Genomic DNA, 25,947 nt, shown 5'->3' on the forward strand with positions numbered 1-25,947 from the left:
TACTAATTATTGTTATCTATTAATGCATCTTATTATTTATTATCGCTTATTGTTACGGACCTGAATCAATCCCACTCTCCCGATGGACATCCCTTTGGGCATCCCCAAAGCACCGTTGTCTCCCCCCAAAAACCCCCCTTGGGGTTCTGGTTTGGGGGTATCCACATTGAACAGGGACTGACCAGGGGCAGGGCAGGGCGGTTTGGGGACCTGATCGCAGGCCATCCGGTAGCACCAGTAAAAACCTCAAACTTCCAAAAATAGTGCTATAAAAATCCCTCTATTTCTCAAGAATCAGATCAAAAGCACCGACCTAGAGGAGTTTTTTGGTTAGAAAAAGGGGAAAGTTAGGATCCAGTGAGTGTTGGGGACTGTGAAACATCACGGATTGGGGGGGAGAAATCGCGTAGCTTGGCTGGTGAAGGGACAGGGCTAAAAACCAGGAGTAATTCCAAACCTTTTGTTAAAAATAGCCATTAAAAATGGGAAAACCCACCCAATTTGTATCAAAAATACACGAGTGTCATCTTGGTGGGGAAGTGCCAGAAAAGGGAATGATGAGACACAAACAGATGTGGGTTTCGAGCATGGGGATGGGGAATGCTTCCTCCCTCACCCGTGCGATGAGTTGTGCCGGCCTCTGCAGCGGGCAGAGCATCACGGAGCAGTTTGGGTTGGAAGAGCCCTTCGGAGCTCAGCGAGTCCAACCCCCCCGCAAAGAGCAGGGACATCTTCATCTCGAGCAGGCGGCCCAGAGCCACATCCCATGGACGGGTCCATGGAGGCTCCTTAGATGCTGGTGGGGTGACGGCAGAGCTCCTGCCCCTTCAGCAGCGCGATCTGGAAAGTGGGGTTGGGGTGAGACGGGCACATGAGGGTGTCCCCCCCGGAGTGCCCCCCCTCACCTGCTCTTCCAGGCTACGGATGCGGTGGTGCTGGATGCGCTCCCGAGCCTCCAGCTCCCGCTGCAGCTCTGGAGAGGGCCTGGAACTCGGTGGAGATGGGTGCTCCAGCGCCAGCGCCTGCATGGGGAGCGGTGCTGTCACCCCAGCCCCATCCCAGGGCAAGCACCAGCATCTTTCCAACAGGGAATGAGCCCAAAGAGCCCAGCCACATCCGAGGGCAAGTACCAGCTCCCCTGGGAAGCTCCCCTAAAAGAGCCCAGCCCCATCCCAATAGAAGCACCAGCATCACCCCAGGGTGGAAGAAGCCCCCGAAAGAGCCCAGCACCATTCCAGGGCAAGCACCAGCATCTTCATAACCTGGGAAGCCCTATCCCTGGACAAGCACCAACACATCCCTTCACGCTGGGATGAGCCCAGCACTATCCCGGGGCAAGAACATCATCTCCCCAGGTTGGAACAAGCCCCCAAAATCCAGCACCACCCCAGTGCAAGCCTCAGCACCTTCCTTCATGGTGGCATAAGCCCAGTACAAGCACCAGCACCTTCCCAGGCTGGAAGAAGCCCATAAAAGGCCCCAAAACCATGCCAGGGCAAGCACCAGCACCTCCCTTCATGCTGGGATGAGCCCAACATCATTGCAGAGCAAGCATCAGCATTGCCCCAGGCTGTGAAGCACCCCAAAACCAAGACCAGCCCCATCCCAGGGCAAGCACCAGCACCTCCCTTTATACTGGGATGAGCCCAGCATCAACTCAGAGCAAGCACCAGCATCTCCTCAGGCTGGGAAGCACCCCAAAAATAAGCCCAGTGCCATTCCAGGGCAAGCACCAGCATTTCCTTCATGCTGGATTGCGCCCAGCATCATTGCAGAGCAAGCCCCAGCATCTCCCCAGGCTGTGAAGCACCCCAAAAATAAGCCCAGACCCATCCTATTTCATGCACCAGAATCTCCCCAGGCTGGAAGAAGCCCATAAAAGGCCCCAGCATCATCCCAGGGCAGGCACCAACATCTCTCTTCAAGCTGGGATGAGCCCAGCATCATCCCAGCGCAAGCACCAGCATCTCCGCAGGCTGGGAAGCACCCCAAAACCAAGACGAGCCCCATCGAGGGCAAGCACCAGCGCCTCCCTTCATGCCAGGATGAGTCCCCATCCCCACCCTGCTGCAAGCCACCGGTGGGGCCGGGGGCTCCGCACCAAGCGGGTGGGCAGCACCCGCTGCATGGCACCCACCTGCAGCGTGCGCACGCGCTGCTGCGCCTCCGCCAGCTCCTGCTGTGCCGCACGCAGGGAGCGGTGCAGCCGGCCCTGCTCCGCAGAGAGCCGCAGCGAGGCCTCCTGCGCCTCCAGCTTCTCCCGCTCCACCTGCGGGGAATGCATGGGGATAGAGCAGTGAGAGATACACCGGGACATGGGAATGAAGCAATTAGAGATACACTGGGACATCAGAAGAGAGCAGTGAGAGAGACACTGGGACATGGGAAGAGAGCAGTGAGAGAGGCATCGGGATATGGGATATGGGAATGAAGCAATTAGAGATACACTGGGACATAGGAATGGAGCAATGAGAGATACAGAACATGGGAATAGAGTAAATGAGAGATGCAGGACATGGAAAATACAGAAAATAACATATATAGTACATATGAAATATAGCAATTACATATACATTTTATATAATATAAAATATAGCAGATTGCCTAATATATAGGAGATTATACATATAGAATCACAGAATCATAGAATAGTCAGGGTTGGAAAGGACCTTAAGATCGTCTAGTTCCAACCCCGCTGCCAGTTTACATATAAAATAAGCTATAGTTTGTTATTTGTATCATATATTGCAGATAATATACGATATAAACCACATAGATTCTATATACTATAAAATACAGCAGATTGCAGATTTAATGTCATATATATTACATGTATATATATACACATATATTTTATATGTGTATATATTATACATACATTTTATATATACTCTATATACATATATAGTAGATATACATACATATTAATATAATGAATCATAGATCTATAATAATGTATATATCATTACAACATAAAATAGATTATATATACTAGAGAGTAGATAATATATATAAAATAGAGCAGATAATACATATAAAATATAGATTATAAATAATACAAAAATGATTACATATATAATATATAGCAGATGTGTATAATAAAACTGTAGCAGATAGTATATAGACACATGAGAATACATGGAATGGAATAGAATGGAACGGAATGGAACAGACATGAGATAATACACATAATATAAAGTACCGCAGATGATACCTATAAAATCTGGTAGATTCAGATAGACATTTCACATATTTCCTATGTATAACACGTATTTCAGTGCATACGGGCCCCGTGCCTAGCGGAGCAGCACACAACACACATACAAAGCGCATTGCACATTTGTGTCACAAGCTGCGGCTCGGGTTGGCCTTTGCTGCACGCCCAGCCCTGGCGCACGGGTGCGTGTCCCGGCACCCCCATGGGCGCGATGCCCCCGAGGTGCCCCCTCACCTTGCCCAGGGTCGTCTTCAGGGCGCCCTTGTCCTTCTCGAGGCGCAGGGCAAGGCGCTCGGCCTCCCTCCGCTCCCGCTGCGCGCGGGCCAGGGCCTGCTGCAGGCTGCTCACCCGCTGCTGCAGCCCCCCCTGCCGCTCCTGCAGCCCCCCGTGCTCCTCCCGCTGCGGCTGCAGCGGCGCCTGTGGGCAGGCAGCACGGCCGTGGGCACGGGGAAAGGGATGCTGGGCTCTGGAGCGCTCCAGAGGGGACAGAGGATGCTGCATGGGGGCAACAGGGTGCGGGGATGAGCAGCACCCCTTCCCTCCTTCCCTGGAGGGGTTCAAGGTTGCTGCAAGGGGGCAAGAGGGTTCTAGGGCTCTAGAGAGGTCCACTGGTTGATGCAACGGGGGACAAAAGGTGCTGCATGGGAGGGCAAAGGGGTGTAGGATGCTGCACGGTAGGGTTAAAGAATGCAGGGAGCTGTATGGGGCAATAGGGTGCTGCATGGGGAGGTTAAAGGGTCTATAGGGGAAAAGGGTGCAGGGGCTTCAGAGGGGTCCATAGAGTCATGCAAGGGTGGCGATGCAAAGCATGTTGCATGGGGTAGGGCACTAGGGGCTGCATGGAGTCAAAACAGGCTGGATGGAGCAGGCAATGGAGCCGCATGGAGGCAAAGGACAGCAAACGTGGGGATCCCGGCACGGAGGGGAGCCCCCCCGGCCCTCACCTCCTGCTGCTGCCGGACCTGCGCCTCCAGCTCATCCCTGCCCCGCTGCAGCACCTCCCGCTCCTGCCGCAGCTCCTGCAGCTGCTCCCGCAGCGCCGCCTTCTCCTCCCTGGCCTCGGCCAGCGCCCGCCGCGCCACCTCCAGCCCCTCCTGCGGCGCGGGGACACGGCAGTGACCCCCCCCGGCACAGGCACCCCGCGGGTACCCGCACCCAAGGGTGCTCACCCCACCTGCAGCGCCCGGCGGTCCTGCTCGCCCGCGGCCAGCGCGCTCCGCAGCTGCAGCAGCCGCTCGTGGACCACGGCGCCATCGGCCGCCGCCGCAGCATCCTTGGAGCCGGTGTCCGTCAAGGCCGTGCTCAGGCGCTGCATCGCCTGCTGCAAGGTGCCGGCGCGCTGCTCGCTCTCTGCCAGCTACAGCCAAAACACCAAGAGCAGTGAATGCACCAGGGAATGCACCAGTTAACGTTCATCCGTGCCATGGGGACTGAGAGGAATTGATGAGGAAGCCAAGTGTAAGGTTGGGTAGGGGCAATGCCAAGCATAGCTAAAGCTGGGGAGAGATGGGATGGAGCAGCCCTGAGGAGAAGGACTTGCGGGTGTTGGTCAATGAGAAGCTCCCCATGACCCAGCTTCAGTGAGCGCTTGAGCCCGGAACCCCCCCTGTGCTGGGCTGCACCCCCAGAGCGTGAGCAGCAGCTCAGGGAGGGGATCCTGCCCCTCTGCTGCGCTCTGGGGAGACCCCCCCTGCAGCCCTGATCCAGCTCTGGGGCAGCAGCACAAGAGGGACGTGGAGCTGCTGGAGCGAGGCCAGAGGAGGCCATGGAGATGCTGCGAGGGCTGGAGCAGCTCTGCTCTGGAGCCAGGCTGAGAGAGCTGGGCTGGGGCAGCCTGGACAAGAGAAGGCTCCTGAAGGGGAGACCTGAGAGCAGCTCCAGTGCCTAAAGGGGCTGCAGGGAACCTGGAGAGGGGCTTGGGACAAGGGCCTGTAGGGACAGGCCAAGGGGAATGGCTTGAACCTGCCTGAGGGGAGACTGAGCTGAGCTCTTAGGCAGAAGCTCTTCCCTGTGAGGGTGCTGAGGCGCTGGCACAGGGTGCCCAGAGAAGCTGTGGCTGCCCCATCCCTGGCAGTGCTCAAGGCCAGGTTGGACACAGGGGCTTGGAGCAAGCTGCTCCAGTGGAAGGTGCCCCTGCCATGGCAGGGGTTGGGGTTGGAGGAGCTTTAAGGTCCCCCCAACCCGAACCTGTGGTTCTATTTGACTATGCCCTTGTCGGATACCTGTTTCTGCAGCAGCTCAGCACGATCCTGCATCACCTGCACCTCCGCCTGCCGCTCACCCAGGGCCGTGCGTGCGCGCTGCAGCTCAGCCTCCAGCACCTTCTGCTGCATCTCCAGGCGCAAGCTCCTGCTCTCAGCCACCTCCATCCTCCTCTTGGCATCCTTGAGCTCTCCGGCTCGCTCCGCGCTCACCCTCTCCTGCGGGGCCATCCCGCGTGGAGCGCTCAGGGATGGGGATGCAGGGCAGGATGCATCCCGCCCGGCCATGCTCACCTCCGCGGCGCGGCGCTCGCCCTCGGCAGCGCGCAGGCTCTGCTGCAGCACGGCCACCTTGTCCTGCAGCGCCCGGCGCTCCCGCTCGCCCCGCGCCAGCGTCTCCTCCTGCAGCAGCAGCGCTGCCTGCGCGCTGCTCAGCTCCCTGCCGCTGCGGCACCCTGCAGGGATGCAAGGGGTTCATGGGGATTTATAGGGGATGCACAAGGGGGTTTAGCCATTTTCTTGGATTTATGAAGGATGCACAGGGGATTTTACCCATTTTATCGTGATTTATGGGGGATGCACAAGGGTTTACCCATTGGGGGGGATTTACAGAGTCTGCACAGAGGGTTTTACCAGTTTTACTGGGCTTTACAGGGATGCAGGGGGCTTTACGGGGGATGCACAGGGGGTTCTACCACTTTCAGTGGGGTTTAGAGGGATGCATGGGAGCTTTTACCACTTTTACTGGGGTTTAAAGGGGATGCAGGGATGGCACTGGGATTTATGGGGGACACACAAGGATTTTACCCATTCTATTGAGATTTAAGGAGTCTGCACAGGGAGTTTTCCCAGCTTTACAGGGATGTAGGGGGGTGTTACTGCGATTTATGGAGGCTGCATAGGGGGTTTACCAGTTTCTGTGGGTTTTACAGTGATGCATGGGGGCTTTTACCTCTTTTACTGGGGTTTAAAGTGGATACAGGGGCAGTTTCACCAGGGTTTACTGGGCATGCATTGGGGTTTTACCAGGGTTCATGGGGTTTCCATGGGTGCTGACCAATTGTACCAGGATTTTGGGGCCGTGCATGGAGAAAATCCCACCCATTCATCACCTGCCCCGTGCCTCAGTTTCGCCACTCACTGGTGAGGCTCCAGCATGGAAAAAATCACCCAAAACCCCACAATTTAGGGGGGATTCCCCCCAAAAACCCCGTCGCCCCCATCACCTTCCTCACTCTCATCCACCAGCTTCTGGAGCTGCTGCACCCGGGCGCTGGTGCTGTCCCGCTGCTCCTCTGCCTCCGCCAGCCGCCGGCCCAGGCTGCTCACCTGCACCCGCAGCTCCTCCTGTGGCAAGAAAACGGGGTGAAAAAGGGGCTTTTTGGGTGTGATGGGGAAGGGAAGGGAAGGGGAGGAAAGGGAAGAGAAGGGAAGGGGAGGGAAGGGAAGGGAAGGGAAGGGAAGGGAAGGGGGAATGGTACCCGCTCCCGCTGCGCATCCTGCAGCTCGCGCAGGAAGTCCCGCAGCGCTGCCCGCACCGCCTCGGGCTCAGATGCTGCATCGGGGTCCAGGGATGAGCCGGGGCTCAATGACCCCTCCAGTCCCCCACCTGTATGGGGACAAAGAGGGTAGCACGGGGACAACAGGGGCAGTGCCCAAGGGACGGTGGCAAGCTGGAGTTGGGTGTGCCACAGTGGCATGCATCCATGGGATACAGGGATGTAAGAGATGGGTCTCCCATCACCCTGCCCTCCAAGGGGTGTAGCAATGGGGTATAGGGAACCCCGGGAATGTAGGAGATGGAACAATGGGGTGATAGAAGAACCCCAGGGATGGAGCAATGGGTCCTGGGGGATCCCAGGGATGCAGAGGATGGGGCAATGGGGTGATGAAGGACCCCAGGGATGAAGAAATGGGGTATGGGAGACCCCCAGGATTGAAGGGGACACAGCAGGTGTGATGGAGCGCAAGGGATGGAGCATCTGATGATGGAGATAGAGGAGATGGAGTATTATGGGAAGTGTTATGGGAACCCCCAGGGATGAAGCAATGGAGTACAGGGAACCCCAAGGAAGCAGGGTATGGAGTTATAGAGTGATGGGGGAACCTCCAGGGATGCCAGGGATGGAGCAGTGGAGTATAGGGGACTCCGAAGAATGAAGTAATGAGGTATGGGGGACCCCAGAGATGCAGTGGACACAGCAACAGGATGATGGAGATGCAGGGGATGGAGCAACAGCATGAAGGGAATGCAGATAACAGAGCAACAACAGGGTGATATGGATGAAGAGGATGGAGCAACAGGGCGATGGGGATGCAGGGGATGGAGGAACAGGGTAATAGGGATGAAGAAGATGGAGCAATAGGGCAATGGGGGTGCAGGGGATGGAGCAACAGCATGATGAGGATGCAGAGGATGGAGCAACAGGGCAATAGGGATGCAAGAGCTGGAACAATGGGACATGGGGAACCCCCAGGGATGCAGGGGATGGAGCACTGCAGCGGGATGCACTGCAGCAGAATGCACCCCTCTCCCCTATAAGCAAGGTACAAAGCACCGGGGGTCCCCGGAGCCCCTCACCCTTGCCGGGGGAGCCGGCCCGAGCGCGGCCGATGCCCATGGTGCGGCGCAGGGCGGACTGGATGCCCCCCAGGCGGGTCTCGGTGGCCCGGCGCAGCTCCTCGCCGCGCACCAGCTCCGCTTCCAGCCCCTGCGCCCGGCCCTCGGCCGCGCTCAGGCGCAGGCTCAGCTCGGCCGCTTCGCCCCGCGCCGCGTCCACCTTCAGCTGCAGGTTGCGGGCATCGGCCAAGAGCTTCTTCTCATTGCCTCGAGCCTCCTCCAGGCTGCGGGCCAGGTCCTTCTCCCGCTGCCGGAACTCGGCCTCCGCCTCCGAGAGCCGCTGCTGCAGGTGCTGGAGCTGCGGAACACGGGCGGAGATGGGGCGATGGGGAGAGGTGACTCACAGGATGCAAGGGGTGGGGTAACGGGGTGATAGGGACCCCCAGGGATGCAGAGAACACAGCGAGAGGGTGGAGATGCAGGGGATGGAGTAATGAGGTGATGGGGAAGCCCCAAGGATGCGGGGCACACAGCAGCAGCGTGGCGATGCAGGGGATGGAACAATTGGGGTGATGTGAACCCCCAGGGATGGTGCAATTGGGTTAATGGGAACCCCCAGGGATGGAGCAATGGGATGACGGGGGGCTACCAAGGAAGCAGGAGATGCAGCAGCAAGGTTGAGATGCAGGGGATGGAGCAGTGGAGTGACAGGGACCTCCGGGGATGGAGCAATGGGGTGATGGGGGAACCACAGGGATACAGAAGATAGAGCAATGAGTGATGGGGATGGAGGACATGGAGGGGATGGAGTAATGGGTGATGGGGATCCCAAGGGAGAGAGCAATGAGGTGTAAGGAACCCAGGGATGCAGGATGGAGTGGTGGGGTGATGGAGACATCCAGGGACACCAGACCCAGAGTTAGGAGACAATGGGATTGCAAGACACAAAGCAATGGAGGATGCAAGGGACCTCAGGGGATGCAGGGCAAAGAGCATAGGGTGACGGGGACATCAGGGACTGAGCAATGGGGTAATGGGGACTCCCAGGGGCATGGCATCAAACAACAGAGCAGTGGAGACACCGAGGGACACAGTATGCCAGTTATGGGTTGATGGAGATGCTTGGGGACAACAGGCACTGAGTTATGGGGTAGGAGACAGGGACACCGGATAGGCTGGGCACGGAGCCGAGGGTGATGGGGATGCAGAGCACCGAGAAACAGGGTTCTGGAGACCCCAACCTCCTTCCTGGCAGCCTCCGTCCCGGCCTCGCTCTCTGCCACCTTCTGCCTGAGGCCGAAGGCTTCGCGGCGGCTCTCCTGCTCCCGCTGCTCCTCCAGGGCCACGCGCGCCTGCAGCTCGCCCAGCTCCCTGCTCCTCCGGCTGTTCTCACTGTCCAGGTCCTTCACCTGCCCACGGAGCACACGGGCACGGCTTGGGGACACCCGCAATGGAGGAAGTGGGGGGGGTCCCAAGTTGGGGGAGGGGGTCCCAAGTTGGGGGGGGTCCCAAGTTGGGGGGGGTCCAAAGTTGGGGGGGGTCGCAAGCTAGGGGTGGGGTCCCAAGTTGGGGGGGGGGTCAAAAGTTGGGGGGGGGGTCCCAAGCTGGGGGGGGTTCCTAAGTTGGGGGGGTCCCAAGTTGGGGGGGTCCCACTCTCCTCCTCCTCCTCCTCCTCACCTGGCGGCGCAGCTCCTGCAGCTCCCGGCGCGCATCCAAGCGGGCGCGCTCCAGCTCCCGCAGCGCCGCCCGCAGCTCCGTCACTTCCCGCTCCGCGGCCGCCCGCCCGTCCTCCAGCAGCGCCAGGCGCTGCTCCTTCTCCTCACCGGCACGTTTCAGGCTGCGGAGAGGGGAGACGGGGCCGGGTCACCCCCGGGGGCACTGCAGTGGCCCGAGCATCGCCCTGTCCTGAGCATCCCACTCCAAGCCATCCCCATCCTCCAACATCCCTCTAGTTTGGATGCTCCCTCCCAGCCATCACCCCATCAGGGCAGCCTCCACCCTGAGCGCTGCCACTCCGAACACAGGATCCCAGCCTGGTTTGTGTTGGAAGGGAGCTTAAAGCTCCTCCAGCTCCAACCCCTGCCACGGGCAGGGACCCCTTCCACTGGAGCAGCTTGCTCCAAGCCCCTGTGTCCAGCCTGGCCTTGAGCACTGCCAGGGATGGGGCAGCCACAGCTTCTCTGGGCACCCTGTGCCAGCGCCTCAGCACCCTCACAGGGAAGAGCTTCTGCCTAAGAGCTCAGCTCAGTCTCCCCTCGGGCAGGTTCAAGCCATTCCCCTTGGCCTGTCCCTACAGGCGCCTGTCCCAAGCCCCTCTCCAGGTTTTTCTGTGCCCCAACAAGTCCCTCTAAGGCACTGCCTCATCCCAAACACCGCTCACCTCGAGCAACCCCTGTACTGAGCATCTTGCTCCAGTGCATCCCATCCTTAGGCGTCTCTCCTCATGCCCAAACTTCCATCTCCTTGTCCCCAGACATCACCCTGACCTGGAGCACCACCCTCCAAGGCATTGCAGTAACCCATAGATTTCCCAGCCTGAGCACCCCTGTGTTCCAAGCATTATCCCAATCCCAGACATCATTTTCCAAGGCAACACACCACCCCGAATATCTCCTAACTGGAGCATCCCCTTGTCCTGAGCATCATCCCAACAGCAAGCACCACCCTCCAAGGTGCTGCATCACCCCCTGCGTCTCCCAGCTTGGGTGTACCCTTCTCCCAACCATCACCCCAACCCTGAGCTCCCAAAACACTGCATCACTGCATGCATCCCATGACCCCAAGCATCGCACCATCTCCTGCATCTCCCAACCTGAGCAGCCCTTTGTCCCAGCCATCACCCCAACCCTGAGCACCCAAAACACTGCACTATCCCATGCATTGCCCTGACCCTGAGCATCACAGTACCTCCTGTATCTCCCAACTTAGGTACCCCCTTGTCCTGCACATCACCCCGACTCTGAGCATCACCCCAGCAGCTCCTTGTCCTGCATACTACCCCGACCCCGCTGACCACCCCGACTCCTGCATCTCCCAACCTGAGCAGCCCTTTGTCCCAGCCATCACCCCAACACTGAGCACCCAAAACACCGCACTATCCCAAGCACTGCCCTGACCCTGAGCACTGCACCACGTCCTGTATCTCCCAACTTAGGTATCCCCTTGTCCTAAACATCACCCTGACCCTGATCATCACCCCCCCAACTTCACCATCACCCCAACACCGAGCACCCAAAACAGTGCACTATCCCAAGCATTGCCCTGACCCTGAGCATCACACCACCTCCTGTATCTCCCAGCTTAGGTACCCCCTTGCCCTGCGCATCACCCCGACCCTGCGCATCACCCTAACCTGAGCAGCCCCTTGTCCTTCGCATCACCCCGACCCTCAGCATCACCCCAGCTCCTGCCTCTCCCCGCCTCGAGCACCCCTCGCCGCGCGCATCCCTCGCCCCTCACCTGATGCGCTCGCCCTCGGCGCGGCGCAGCGCCGTCCGCAGCTCCTCGTTGGACCTCCGCAGGGCCTCCTTCTCCCTCGCCTCGTCCCCCAGTGCCCTGCGCGCCTCCTGCGCCTGCCGCCGCTGCGCTTCCCGGCCTTCCCGGCTCTCCCGTGCCTCCCGCTGCGCCTGCAGCAGCTCCCGCCGGCCCGCGGCCCGCGCCTCCGCCACCAGCAGCAGCTGCGCCCGCGCATCCTCCGCCTGCGCCGCGGTTGGGGGGTGTCAGGGCTGGGGTATTTGGGATGGGGGGAAGGGATTCGGGGGGAGTTCACCTCCCGCAGGGCTCCATCCCGCTGCTTGGCTGCTGCTGTCACTTGGTCACGGAGGGTTTTCGCCTCCCGTTCGTGGGTCGCGGCCGTCTCCTCTGCCTGCGCCCGCAAGGTGCGCAGCTCCGCTGCCAGGCTCTGCGGAGGGGGCACAGCACCCTGAGCCCCGTTTGTTTGGGATCCCGGGGGAAGCGTGATGGGGATGGTGCGGGGATGAGGATGCTCGGGTACCGCACCTCAGCATCCCCATCACCCCGGGGGCTTGCAAGGGGGAAATGGAGGGCTCGCAATGGAGAGGCTGAAAGATGGGAGGACCCTGTGGGAGCTGCAAGCTGGGGGGGAGCTCTTGGAATGGAGGGGGTGAGCCTTAGGAAGTGGGGTTTGCAATAAGGGGGATGTCCAGGAATGGGGGATACCCAGGCATGGGGGTTTGCAGTGGTGTAATGGGGGGGCTATGGGGGAGTTGCAATGATGGGGATATATGGGTCACCCAGGTATGGGGGGTTGCAATGAGGGAGCCAAGGGAGACACCCAGGCATGAGGGAGTAGCAGTAGGGGACATAGGGGACATCCAGAGATGGGTGTTGCAACGGAAGGGGATGCTTAGGCATTGGGGGTTGCACCGAGAGGGGACACCCAGGCACGGGGGCTGCAGCAGGGGCCATGTGGGGCTCTGCGCCACCATTGGGGGTCCCAGGACCTCCCGCACCCACCTCCTCCTTCTCCTGGTGGCTGGAGACCTCCCGGCGCTGCTGCTCGAGCTCGGCCGTGGCCTCGGCCAGGCCCCGCTGCAGCCGCTGCAGCGCCTCGGCCAGCGCCGCCCTCTCCTCCTCGTGCAGCGCCAGCGCCTGTGGGGACACGGACACGGATCAGCCCCGGGGGGGGCACCGGGGCTGAGGCCGGGGGCGCACGGGGACACCCACCTGCTGCTTCTCACTCTCGTGCTGCTGCCGCACCGACGCCAGCTCGGCTGCCAGCACCTCCTGCTCCCGCGAGAGCCGGACCCGCTCGGCTTCCAGCTCCTCCTGAGCCCCAAACCGACAGTGAAACCAACACCAACAGTGAAACCAACACCAACAGGGAACCAACACCAACAGGGAACCAACACCAACAGGGAACCCAAACCAACAGTGAAACCAACACCAACAGTGAAACCAACACCAACAGTGAACCCAAACCAACAGTGAAACCAACACCAACAGAGAACCAACACCAACAGTGAAACCAACACCAACAGGGAACCAACACCAACAGAGAACCAAAACCAACAGTGAACCAACACCAACAGTGAAACCAACACCAACAGAGAACCAACACCAACAGAGAACCAACACCAACAGTGAAACCAACACCAACAGTGAAACCAACACCAACAGTGAACCAACACCAACAGTGAACCAACACCAACAGTGAAACCAACACCAACAGGGAACCAACACCAACAGGGAACCAACACCAACAGTGAAACCAACACCAACAGGGAACCAACACCAACAGTGAACCCAAACCAACAGTGAACCCAAACCAACAGTGAACCAACACCAACAGAGAACCAACACCAATAGGGAACCAACACCAACAGTGAACCAACACCAACAGGGAACCAACACCAACAGTGAACCAACACCAACAGTGAACCAACACCAACAGAGAACCAACACCAACAGGGAACCAACACCAACAGGGAACCAACACCAACAGAGAACCAACACCAACAGGGAACCAACACCAACAGGGAACCAACACCAACAGTGAACCCAAACCAACAGTGAAACCAAAACCAACAGTGAACCAACACCAACAGTGAAACCAACACCAACAGGGAACCAACACCAACAGGGAACCCAAACCAACAGGGCACCAACACCAACAGTGAACCCAAACCAACAGTAAAACCAACACCAACAGGGAACCCAAACCAACAGTGAAACCAACACCAACAGTGAACCCAAACCAACAATGAAACCAACACCAACAGTGAACCCAAACCAACAGTGAACCTCCCAAAATCATCAGTGAAACCCCCAAAATCAGTGAACCCCGAAGTCACCAGAAACCCCCCAAAATCAGCAACTTTGCACCCCAAGAATCATCACTGCACCCCAAAACTCATCGTTGCACCCCAAACACCAGCATCACGTCCCAAGTATATGCGCTGTACCCCAAAAAAAACCCATCCCCCCCAAGCTCTGCACCCCAAACCCAGCCCCCCTGCGCCCACCTTCTCACACTGCAGGCGGTCGAGCTCGGCGCGGTGCCCGTCGCGGGCGCGCTGCAGGGCCACGGTCACCGCCGCGGTCTCGGCTGCGGCCACGGCCTCGCGCCGGCTCTGCAGCTCCCGCTCCCGCTCCAGCCGCGCAGCACCCAGCTCCGCTGCAGGGCACCCATCAGTGGGGTGTCAGTGGGGACACCCCGGGGTGTGGGGGGACAGGAGCAGGGTCACAGGGGGACAAACAGTGGTGGAGAAGAGCTTGTCATGACCCTGCTGCGGGTGGAGGAGGGTGGAGGAGGATGGGGATGGACAAGAGTGAAGATGTGGGATGGATGGAGATGGAAGTGGGGATAAGAATACAGACGGAGTACAGGTGGATGGTGTTGGAGATGAGCATAAACATGGGAAGGACAGGGATAAGGATAAAGATGATGGGGAAGGAATGGGGATGAGGATGAAGATGAGGATGGTATTGGAGATGAGGATGAAGACTGTGATTAAGACGGGGATGGTGTTGGAGATGAGGAGGAAGATAGGGGTGGATGGGGATGAGGATGGGGACTGAGATGAGAATAGAGATACGGATGAATATGGGGACCGGGGATGAGGGTGGGGAAGAGGATGAAAATGGGAGGTGGAAGGGGATGAAGATGGTGGATGGGGATGAAGATGGTGGATGGATGAAGATGAAAGTGGAGATGAGGATACAGATGAAGTTTGAACAGGGATAGTGTTAGAGATGAGGATAAAGATGGGGATGGACAGGGATGAGGATGGAGAGGAAGATGGTGATGGGGAAGGGATGTGGATGAGGATGAAAATGAGGATGAAGATGAGGATGAAGATGGGGATGGACAGGGATGAGGATGGGGACGAAGAGAGTGATTGAGATGAGGATGGAGATGAGGATGTGGAAGATGAAGCGGGGGTGTAAGGACAGAAGGAGATGGCCGGGGTGATGGGACAGGGACCCCTCACCCTCCAACGCCTCCTTGGCCTGAAGCAGGCTCCGTCCTTCAGCCTCCAGCTGCTGGTTGCGGGCATTGAGCTGGGTGAGCTGCTGCTGCAGCTGGAAGATGCTGCTCTCCAGCCCCTCCTTCTCCGACCTGCCAGAACAGCACCAGTCCCACTGCCCAGAGCCACAACGGCACCGCTCCCACTGCCCAGAGCCACAACGGCACCGCTCCCACCGCCCAGAGCCCGGCTTCAGGGCAGCGAGGACCCCTCACCCCTGTCCAGCACCCACCTGAGCCCGGCCGCCTCCTGGGCCCGATCCTGCCCGTGGCGCTGGGCAGCAGCGAGCTGCACGGCCAGGCTGGCGCCCTCCTTGGCCAGCCCCTCGCGGGCCCGGCTCAGCCGCAGCAGATCCCCCCGCAGCCGCTCCTGCTCTGCCCGGGCCTGGGCCAGCGCCTCGCCCGCCGCGCTCTGCTCCCGCACCGCCTGCAGCGCAGCGACAGCGCGCCCCGCGCCCCTCAGCGACCCGGCCCCCCACGCACCCTCCCCATCCCTCCCAGTTGCCCCATTCACCATCCCAGTTACCCTGCACCCTCCCCTTCCCTCCCAGTTGCCCCATGCACTATTTCCATCCCTCCCAGTCGCCTTGCCCACCGTCCTGCTTGCCCCATGCATCTTTCCTGTCTCTCCTTTTGTACCCTTCCTATCCCTCCCAGTTGCGCATGCACCCTCTCCATCCCTCCCAAAAGCCCTATGCAAGGTCCCCACTCTTCCCAATCACCCCTTGCACCATCCCAATTGTCCCATTGCATCCTCCCAGTTGTCCAACTCATCCTTCCTGTTACCCCTGGCATCCCTTCCCAGTTACAACGTTCACTATCCCAGTTGCCCCCTGCACCCTCCCCATCCCTTCCAATAGCCCTGTGAATGATTCCAGTTACCCCTGCACCCTCCCCATCCCTCCCAGTTGCCCCATTCTCCATCCCAGTTACCCCTGCACCCTCCCCATCCCTCCCAGTTGCCCCATTCTCCATCCCAGTTACCCCTGCACCCTCCCCATCCCTCCCAGTCGCCCCATTCACCACCCCCATCCCTCCCAGTTACCACGTTCACGATCCCAGTTACCCCGGCACCCTCCCCATCCCTTCCAATAGCCCTGTGAATGATTCCAGTTACCCCGGCACCCTCCCCATCCCTCCCAGTTGCCCCATTCTCCACCCCAGTTACCCCTGCACCCTCCCCATCCCTCCCAGTTGCCCCGCACCTGCCCGAGGCGCTGCCGCATGCTCAGGTGCTGCTCGCGCAGCGCCCGCAGCTCGTCCCGCAGGCCCCTGCGCCGCTGCTCCTCCGCCGCCCTCGGCGCCCGCAGCCGCTCCAGCGCCCCCGCGCAGCGCCCGCGCTCCAGCCGCGCCCGCAGCCGCTCCAGCTCCCGCCGCAGCTCCCGCCCGGGGCCGCCGGCCCGCTCCGCCTGCAGCCGCGCCAGGCCCCGGCTCAGCTCCGCCTTGTCCCGCGCCAGCCCCGCCGCCAGCTCGCTCGTCTTGGCCAGCGCGTCCCGCAGCCGGGAGCCCTCGGCCTGCGCCTCCCGCAGCGCTGCCGACAGCGACGCGCAGCTCCCCTGCGCCTGCCGAGAGACTGCGGCCGATGGGCTCTGCACCAGCGCTGCGCCCCGCAGCATCCCTGCGCCCCACAGCATCCCTGTGCCCTGCAGCATCCCTGTGCCCCGCAGCATCCCTGTGCCCCGCAGCTTCCCTGCGCCCCGCAGCATCCCCGTGCCCCGCAGCATCCCTGTGCCCCGCAGCATCCCCGTGCCCTGCAGCATCCCCGTGCCCCACAGCATCCCTGTGCCCCGCAGCATCCCTGTGCCAAGAGCTGCGAATGGAGCTGATGGGCTCTGCACCAGCGCTGTGCCCCGCAGCATCCCTGTGCCCAGAGCTGCGAATGGAGCTGATGGGCTCTGCACCAGCCCTGTGCCCGGCACCGTGCCCAGAGCTGGTGGGCTCTGCACCATCCCTGTGCCAGGCACAGTGACCGGAGCTGATGGGATCTGGAGCACCCCTGTGCCCAGCAATGTGACTGGAGCTGATGGGCTCTGCACCAGCCCTGTGCCCCACAGCATCCCTGTGCCCCACAGCATCCCTGTGCCCAGCACCATGACCGGAGCTGATGGGCTCTGTACCAGCCTTGTGCCCCACAGCACCCCTGTGCCCAGCGCTGTGCCCAGGGCTGATGGGCTCTGGAGCATCCCTGTGCCCAGCGCTGTGCCCAGGGCTGATGGGCTCTGCACCACCCCTGTGCCCCACAGCACCCCTGTGCCCAGCACTGTGACTGGAGCTGATGGGCTGTGTGCAGGTACCCAGGGCATGAGGAGGAACCTGCTGGAGAGCTGAGCCTGCTGTCTGGGGGCTGCATCCACTGTAGGGGCTGCACCCACCGCATGGGCTGAGCCTGTTGCTGAGGGGTTGTGCCTGCTGCATATGAGGGTTATACCTACTGCATATGGGGCTTGCACCCACTGAAGATGGGGGATGCACCCACTGCACGGGCTGAGTCTGTTGCTTAAGAGTTGCATCCACTGCACTGCAGAAGGGGGGGGGGGGTGAGCCTGTTGCATGTGGGTTGCACCCACTGCATGGGCTGAACCTGTTGCTTAGGGGCTGCACCCACTTCACTGGGGGAATGAGCCTGCTGCACGTGGGCTGCACTCACTGCTCGGGGTTGCGCCTGCTGCATGGCAAAGGTAGCACCCACCGCAGAGAGGAGTGCGCCTGCCGCAGGGGGGGTTGCCCCCGCTGCTTGGGGATGCACCCACTGCATGGCAGCCGCACCCTGCACGGGGGGCACCGGCTGCAGGGCGTCACGGGGGGTGTCACAGGGACCCACCTTGCTCAGCGCCTCGGCCAGCGCCTCCCGCTCGCCCCGCGCCACCTCGGCCTCCAGCGCCGCCCGGCTCAGCGCCTCCCGCGCCTCCAGCAGCTCCTGCTGCACCGCCGCACGCTGCACATCCAGCTCCTCCAGCTGCTGCTGGCTGCGGCAAGGCAGGGGTGCAGCACCCACTGGGCATGCAGCACCCGCCACTGCAGCCCCCACTCAGGACAGGGGTTGCAGCACCCACTATTATACAGCACCCACCCAGGACAGGGGTTACAGCTCCTGCCATTGCAGCACCCACCCAGGACAGCGGTTGCAGCACCCACTATTGCAGCACCCCTGATTGCAGCACCCTCAGGACACGGGTTGCAGCACCCCCAGGACAGGAGTTGCAGTACTCATTATTATACAGCACCCACTCAGGACAGGGGTTACAGCACCCACCATTTCAGCACCCACCCAGGACAGCGGTTGCAGCACCCACTATTGCAGAACCCCCCAGGACAGGGGTTGCAGTACCCACTGTTGCAGCACTCACCCAGGACAGGGGTTGCAGCACCCACTATTGCAGAACCCCCCAGGACAGCGGTTGCAGCACCCACTATTGCAGAACCCCCCAGGACAGGGGTTGCAGTACCCACTGTTGCAGCACTCACCCAGGACAGGGGTTGCAGCACCCACTATTGCAGAACCCCCCAGGACAGGGGTTGCAGCACCCACTATTGCAGCACCCACCCAGGACAGGGGTTGCAGCACCCACTATCGCAGCACCCACCACTGCAGCACCCATCTGCACAGGGAGATTGAGCACCCATTGCAGGTGTGGCAGCACCCACCCCTGGGGGGGGACGAGGTTGCAACACGCACTGCAGTTCCACAGCACCCACTTGCTGGGGGTGCAGCCCCCCCGTGTGTGTCCCCGTGTCCCTGTACCTGCGCTCCAGCTGCTCCCGGGCGGCCTCTGCGGCGCGGGCGGCCTCGTCCCGAGCATCCTCCAGGCCCTCGCCCCGGCGCTGCAGCTGCGCCCGCTCCTGCTGCAGGGCCCCTGCGCGCTGCTGCTCCCCAGCCAGAGCCTCCTCCGCGCGCTGCCGATCCCTGCCGGGCACACGGGCACGGCGGGGGGAGATGGGGCGATGCTCGGTGTGCCAGGACGGAGGTGGGAGTGAATGGGGACAGAGGGACACGTGTGCAGAGATAAACGTGTAGGGATGGATGGAGGGGCGGGTGGGTGGGTGGATGGAGGGATGATGGATGGATGGATGGATGATGGATGGATGGATGATGGATGGACGGATGGATGATGGATGGATGGATGGATGATGGATGGATGGACGGACGGACAGATGGATGGATGGTTGGATGGATGCTGGATGGGTGGACAGGGCAGAACACACAGGGACAAATGGACAGATAAAAATGTGTAGGGATGGATGGATACACAGACAAGGCAGGACGCACAGGGACAGACAAACATATAAATGTGTAGGGAGGGATGGGTGGATGGACGGATGATGGACACCCTGGCCAGGACGCAGGGGGGCGGATGCACAGGGATGGTCAGACACAGGGACGGACGGACAGACAGCAGGTACCTGCGCAGGACCTCGGCCTCAGCACTGAGCTGCTCCAGCTGCCGCTGCAGCGTCCCCACACGCCTCTCGCTGTCCCCCAGCTCCCGACGCAGGCTCCCGGCCAGCTCCCGGCTGGCATCTGCCTGGCCCCGGGCATCCTGGATGGGGGGGAAAGAGGGGTGGGCATCATCATCATCACCATCATCAACACAGAGCCACAGAGTCACAGACTGCTTTCAGTTGGAACGCTCCAAGCCCCTGTGTCCAACCTGGCCTTGAGCACTGCCAGGGATGGGGCAGCCACAGCTTCTCTGGGCACCCTGTGCCAGCGCCTCAGCACCCTCACAGGGAAGAGCTTCTGCCTAAGAGCTCAGCTCAGTCTCCCCTCGGGCAGGTTCAAGCCATTCCCCTTGGCCTGTCCCTACAGGCCCTTGTCCCAAGCCCCTCTCCAGCTTTCCTGCAGTCCCTTTAGGCACTGGAGCTGCTCTCAGGTCTCCCCTTCAGGAGCCTTCTCTTGTCCAGGCTGCCCCAGCCCAGCTCTCCCAGCCTGGCTCCAGAGCAGAGCTGCTCCAGCCCTCGCAGCATCTCCATGGCCTCCTCTGGCCTGGCTCCAGCAGCTCCAGGTCCCTCTTGTGCTGCTGCCCCAGAGCTGGATCAGGGCTGCAGGGGGGGTCTCCCCAGAGCGCAGCAGAGGGGCAGGATCCCCTCCCTGAGCTGCTGCTCACGCTCTGGGGGTGCAGCCCAGCACAGGGGGGTTCTGGGCTCAAGCGCTCACTGAAGCTGGGTCATGGGGAGCTTCTCATTGACCAACACCCCAAGTCCTTCTCCTCAGGGCTGCTCCACCCCATCTCCCCCAGCCTGCAGCAGTGACTGCGATTGCCCCAACCCCTGGGCAGGACCTTGCCCTTGGCCTTGTTGAGCTCCATGAGGTTCACAGGGTCCCACCTCCCCAGCCTGTCCAGGTCCTCATCACCATCATCATCCTCCCGCAGCCCCCCCGCTCACCTGCAGCTGGAGCTGGCGGCGGCACAGGGCAGCATGCACGGCAGCAGCAGTGGCGCTGGGCGAGAGGCTGCGGTGAGGGGATGTGGGGGGACGCGGGGGGGACAGGGAGGGCTGCTCATGGTCACCCGACAGCACGGCCTGAGAGAGAGGGGAGAAACCCACCTGTGTCACGGGGGGGAAACTGAGGCAAGGGGGGGGGAACTGAGGCCGGGGTGGCCCCACCACCTGGGCGATGTCCTGCAGGGTCTGCTGGAGCAGCTCCACCTCCGAGCGCAGCGATTCCACCTCTGCTGGAGACGGATCCTGGGCACGTGCGGCCTCCTGCAAACCCCCCCCCTGCATCACAGGCATGCACCGGGCATTGCCCCGGTGCATGTCACACCCGGACATGCAGCACGTGGTCCACCCCCGTGTGCACTGCATTCTGGCATGCACCGTGCTCTGGCTGCATCCTGCATCATCCCCAGCGTGCACCGTGCTGTGCTCCAGCACACATCACACCGCGGTGTGCAGCCTGCAGCGTGCTCCAGCATGGAACCACAGAATCCCAAAGTGGGTTGGGTTAAAGGGACCTTAAAGCTCAACCCCTGCCACGGGCAGGGACCCCTTCCATGGGAGCAGCTTGCTCCAAGCCCCTGTGTCCAACCTGGCCTTGAGCACTGCCAGGGATGGGGCAGCCACAGCTCCTCTGGGCACCCTGTGCCAGCGCCTCAGCACCCTCACAGGGAAGAGCTTCTGCCTAAGAGCTCATCTCAGTCTCCCCTCGGGCAGGTTCAAGCCATTCCCCTTGGCCTGTCCCTACAGGCCCTTGTCCCAAGCCCCTCTCCAGCTTTCCTGCAGCCCCTTCAGGCACTGGAGCTGCTCTCAGGTCTCCCCTTCAGGAGCCTTCTCTTGTCCAGGCTGCCCCAGCCCAGCTCTCTCAGCCTGGCTCTGCACGCACCCTGCCCCAGTGCACATCACACATCACACTGGCATCCCCAGCCCCAGCGCATCCCTGCATCCCCATTCCCCACACCCACCCCAGCGCTCACCAAGCTCTGCAGCTGCAGCTTCAGCGCTTCCACCTCTCGCTCCTTCCCTGCATTCTCTTCCCGTAGCCTCTCCAGAGACAGCGCCTGCTCCGACAGCCTGCACCGGGATGTGGGGGAACACCGGGACATGGGGCAACACCGGGACGTGGGGCAACACCGGGACATGGGGGAACACCGGGACATGGGCAGCACTGGGACCCCCCCAGCAGCACGCCCCCACCCCGTGACCCCAGACCCCTCGTACCGGGCTCCGAGCGCGGCTCTCTCCAGCTCCGCATCCCGCGCCCGCGCCGCCAGCTGCTCCTGCAGCTGCCCCAGCCGCAGCTCCTGCTGCTCCCGCGCCGCTCCGGCGTGGCTCTCGGCCAGGCGCAGGTTGGCAGCGAGGTGCAGGCAGGCGGCATGGGCAGCCCTGCCCGCCCGTGAGGCCTCGTGGCCCAGCTCCGCCAGGTCCCTGTGCGGGGAGGCGCAGGATGGGACCCGGCATCCCTGCGCATCCGTAGGGATCTCCGTGAGCCCTCCCCGAGCGCCGCACTGACCGCTCCGTGGTGGCTTTCATCTCCCCGAAGTGCCTCCTGAAGGCCACCACCTGCCTCCAGAGGGTCAGGAGCCGGCTGTGCTCGTTGCTGAAGTAGGTGTTGAAGGTCTGTTACGGGGTGCAGTGTGTTGGTGCTGACCGCGGTGGTGGGGTCCCTCCCCATGCAGCCACCTCGGTGGAGCATCCCCACCTCCCCTGGCCCCACAACCCTCTTCCTTTTGGTCCCCACATCTTCCTGCAACACCCCCCGTGGCCACAACCATCATCCCCATGGTGCTCTATAACCCCAACCCCAATTCCCTCCCACCCTCCAAAGGCAAGACCTGGGGGACTCATCCCCCTCCCGTTCCATGCCACATCGCCTGCATCCCCAAATTCTTCTCCACGTAACATCCCCCATGGTCCTGCATTACTCCTGGTAATCCCACATCCCTTTCCCTGCCACATCCCTCCACCCCTGCGCCTTGCATCCCCTTCCCATCACATGCCCCATCTCCTGCATCCCCAAATTCTTCTCCACATAACATCCCCCATGGTCCTACATTACTCCTGGTAATCCCACATCCCTTTCCCTGCCACATCCCTCCACCCCTGCGCCTTGCATCCCCTTCCCATCACATGCCCCATCTCCTGCATCCCCAAATTCTTCTCCATGCAACATTCCCCATGGTCCTGCATCCCTCCTGGTGGTCCCACATCCCTTTCCCTGCCACATCCCCCCATCCTTGTGCCTTGCATCCCCTTCCCATCAGATGCCCCATCTCCTGCACCCCCAAACTATTCTCCATGCAGCACCCCCCCTGACCCCGCATCCTTCCCAGCGGTCCTGCATCCCCCTCCCATCCCCACATCCCTTTCCATGCCACATCCCCGCATCCCTCTCCCTGCTCCCTGTCCCCCCCAGACCTCCTCCTCGCGCCTCCACTCCGCCTCTCGCTGCTCCAGCTCATCCCGTGCCCGTGCCCAGTCGGCCGTCAGCTTGCGGATGTCCTCGCTCAGCGCCGCGTTGGCCACGTTGGCTTGTTCCAGCTGCTCCCGCAGCATCGAGTTCACCTGCACCAGGCTGCTGCTCCTGGGGGGTGCGGAATGGGGGGGGGGTCATTCAAAGCATCACCCCAAGGAGGTCCTACAGCTCCTCAGGGACCCCCCCCTTCACCTCTGCTGCTCCTCTTCCAGCCGGATCAGGGCGTTCTCCAGCTCATTGCTGCCCTCCTCCTCCAGCTGCACGCTGCTCACATCCAGCTGGCTCTGCAGGGACAGCATCTCATCAGCATCCCCCCAACCTGGGGGGGGTTCAAGGCAGAGGACCCCTAAACCCATCCCTCACCGTCAGCCTCTCCTGCTCCAGCTCTGTCGCCTTCTCCAGCAGCTGCTGCTCCACTTCACCGCATTTCTTCTTATACTGCAGCACCTGGATGGAGGCAATGGGGAGGGTGGCACCGAGACGGGGTCCCCAACACATCCCTGTGTCCCCTGGGAAGGGTTCACCTTGGCTTGGAGCTTCTGCACCAGCTGGGCCTGGCGCTGCTGGCCCTCCTGGTACGCCTGCAGCTTGCGCTTGTAGGCAGCTTGCTCCTCCTCCAGCAGGCGCCGCAGCTCGATGTTGTGCTGCGCCAGGCTCCGGCTCTCCGGTGCATCCCGCTCGCCCGTCTCCAGCCGCAGCGTTTGCTCCAGCTGGGAAGTGGGAGAGGATTGATGTCAGGATACCCCCTGAGCCCACTGGGATGCTAAACCCCCTCTGAGCATCCTCCAGTTTCACTCACATCCAGACCGAGCCATCGCTTCAGGGCATCCTACACAAAGTGAGACCCCCCAGATTCTGCATCCCCCCCCGCTTTTGCACACACAGGGAGGGGAGGAACAGGAAATTTGGGGGTGCATTCAAAAATGCCCCAACTTTGAAGCAGGGCTTCAGCAAAGCCCCACCCTGGTTTGCACTGGGATACAGGGACCCCGGGTACAGCCACAGTGATTCACTTTGGGGTGTTATCCTAGTATGTGGGGTATTTTATGGATAACCAGGCACAAACAGAGGGGTTACCCCCCAAAATCCTGGCAGTGCCCCAATATGGGTCTCCCCAGGAGCCACGTTCAGCATCCGGCCACTGCCTAAAGCCCGTCTGAATCCCTCCGTTGCCACGGTGAAGGGATGTGAAGGATGCCCACGGCAGGGGGTCCTGCTTCCCGAAAACAAAACTGGGATGAGGATGCTTTGTGCATCCCACAGGACAAGCCCTGGCGAGCCAGGACAGGTCTGGACAAGCCAGCACTGAAACTCCCATTGATGCCACAGCACCTCCAGCTCCCAGCACGGGGAATGCAAAGATTCCAGCTTGGATGGCTGTGAGGTTTGGGGTTTAAAAGGGTGCTTTGGGGCTATTGGGGCTCACCCGCTCGCTGATGGCGTTGTACTTGATGGCCAGCTCATCGCGCTCGGCCCGGCTCTGGGCCAGCAGGTCCTCGACACGGGACAGCTCCTGCTGCAGGATGCGGTTCTCCTCCTGGAGGGACAGCAGCGAGGACATGGCCCCCGCTGCGGGACCGGGACCGGGCTCAGGGCGGCTCCGGGAGCAGCGGGACACGGATCCAGCTCCGCGATGGAGCCATCAGTGAGGAAGGGGCTGAGCTGAGCCCGCCCCATGAAAAGCCTTTTCCCCCCATCCAGCTGCAAATGCTGCGCCCCGACATGCAACGGGAGGCAGTTGTGAGGCCACGGGACGCTTGTGCTCATAAACCCACTGTGGATCTGCAGTTGCAATCGCAAGAGGGGTGCAGGTTTGTGTGTGTGACCACAAAACCACCGCGGATTTGCAGCTGAAATCACGAAACTGCTGCAGATCTGCAGCTGCAGCCACAAACCTGCTGCAAATTTGCGCTTGCGAGCACAAAACCGCTGCAAGTTCATAGCTGTGAGCACAGAACCGCTGCAAAGGTGCAGCTCTGATCACAAACCGATTACAAACACGCGTCTGTGATCCCCAAACCACTTCAGCTTGGCAGCTGCACTCACAGAAGCAGTGAGCCTGTGGCTATGGGCACCGGGGCGCCGCATCTCCCCATTGCCATCCCAAACCCACCCCGACTGCGGCCGCAGTGCTGGAGCCGGCTCGGAGCTGCCATTTCCCCCCCCGAACCCCATTTGCAGCAGCAGAACCCCACTGCACCGGTGCCTCCTGCAACCAACCAACCTGATCCACCCCCTCTGCCGCCGCTCCCGCGAGAGCAGCCGCCGGATCCCGCTATGGGGGGGACCAGGGAGGGACAATGTGGGGACCCCACCTCAACCGCAGCCTCCGGATCGCTCATGGGCTCCCTATGGGCGGCCGCCGAGCCCTTGGCACCCCTTTGCTGCAGGCTCCTTGCTCCAAAACCCCTTTCCCGGGAGCTTTCGGGGCTCCGTGCCTGCGAGAGGAAAGCGGATGCGTGCTCGGGATTAGCCCGAAATCCCGGCCTTTTGCCTTCCTCTTCCCTGTGTGACGGCGAGAGCGGGGACCCTCCTCTTCCTGGCTGCCTCAGGGGTCCCAATGCCTCCCAATGGATCCACTACCAGCAATCCCCCCATCCATAGGGATTTGTCACTAAAACCCAGCCAAGGAGGCTCTTGGCAAGAGGAGAACGATGAAACTGATGTAAAACACTAAACCCCCCCAAATCCCGTGCCCAGAATGAGTGGAAACGGCCTTACGCTGCGGTGCTGTGCCCCCCGGCAGGATGGTGCCGGCTCCCCCAGCGAAAGGAGCTCCTTGCAGAGAGCCCTTTCCTTAAGCCCTGGCTCTCATTAAGCTCATTAAAGCCCCGGGGTTTGCTCTGGCAGGAAAAGCTCCGGGGAGGAGCGTGCGGGGTTGCTACGAGGCCAAGATGCAGTAAAAGTCCCCTTAGGATGTGTGTGTGCGTCCCCCTCAAAGGCTCTGCAGCCACCCCGGGGCAATAAATTTACCCCTCCCGGGGTAATTGCGGCCTTTGTGCCCCCATCCGGCAGGAAAAGCTGTGCGGAAATCCCCACCTGAGCTCCAGATCCCCCCCACCGGGG

At 61.2% G+C, this 25,947-nt stretch overlaps 1 protein-coding gene across 4 annotated transcripts; it reads right to left on the reverse strand.

The window, feature by feature from the left end:
• On the reverse strand, positions 1-25,688 carry CROCC (ciliary rootlet coiled-coil, rootletin). 4 transcript variants are annotated; one of them, XM_065696327.1, is made up of 36 exons: positions 25,603-25,688; positions 25,197-25,319; positions 24,308-24,450; positions 23,406-23,591; positions 23,245-23,328; positions 23,074-23,165; positions 22,824-22,989; positions 21,919-22,025; positions 21,627-21,833; positions 21,383-21,479; positions 20,577-20,672; positions 20,352-20,489; positions 19,368-19,504; positions 18,709-18,870; positions 17,788-17,932; positions 16,172-16,528; positions 15,200-15,393; positions 14,932-15,059; positions 13,963-14,114; positions 12,665-12,766; positions 12,455-12,589; positions 11,748-11,879; positions 11,438-11,676; positions 9,656-9,815; positions 9,220-9,387; positions 8,000-8,336; positions 6,900-7,027; positions 6,645-6,765; positions 5,713-5,873; positions 5,440-5,637; positions 4,392-4,574; positions 4,162-4,311; positions 3,452-3,634; positions 2,138-2,269; positions 906-1,022; positions 1-840 (listed from the first exon to the last, which is right to left on the reverse strand). In XM_065696327.1, the coding sequence occupies exons 3-36, from the start codon at positions 24,440-24,442 to the stop codon at positions 790-792; spliced, it is 5,280 nt and encodes a 1,759-aa protein (XP_065552399.1). In that variant the 5' UTR covers positions 24,443-24,450; positions 25,197-25,319; positions 25,603-25,688; the 3' UTR covers positions 1-789. The 4 variants fall into 4 exon arrangements, with proteins under 4 accessions (XP_065552399.1, XP_065552396.1, XP_065552397.1 ...); XM_065696324.1 differs by having other exon boundaries at positions 3,452-3,712; XM_065696325.1 differs by having other exon boundaries at positions 24,308-24,418; positions 25,603-25,682.
• Between the last annotated feature and the right edge of the window lie 259 nt (positions 25,689-25,947).

This window comes from Lathamus discolor, chromosome 16, assembly GCF_037157495.1.
Source record: "Lathamus discolor isolate bLatDis1 chromosome 16, bLatDis1.hap1, whole genome shotgun sequence".
In the NCBI taxonomy this organism is placed as follows: domain Eukaryota; kingdom Metazoa; phylum Chordata; class Aves; order Psittaciformes; family Psittacidae; genus Lathamus; species Lathamus discolor.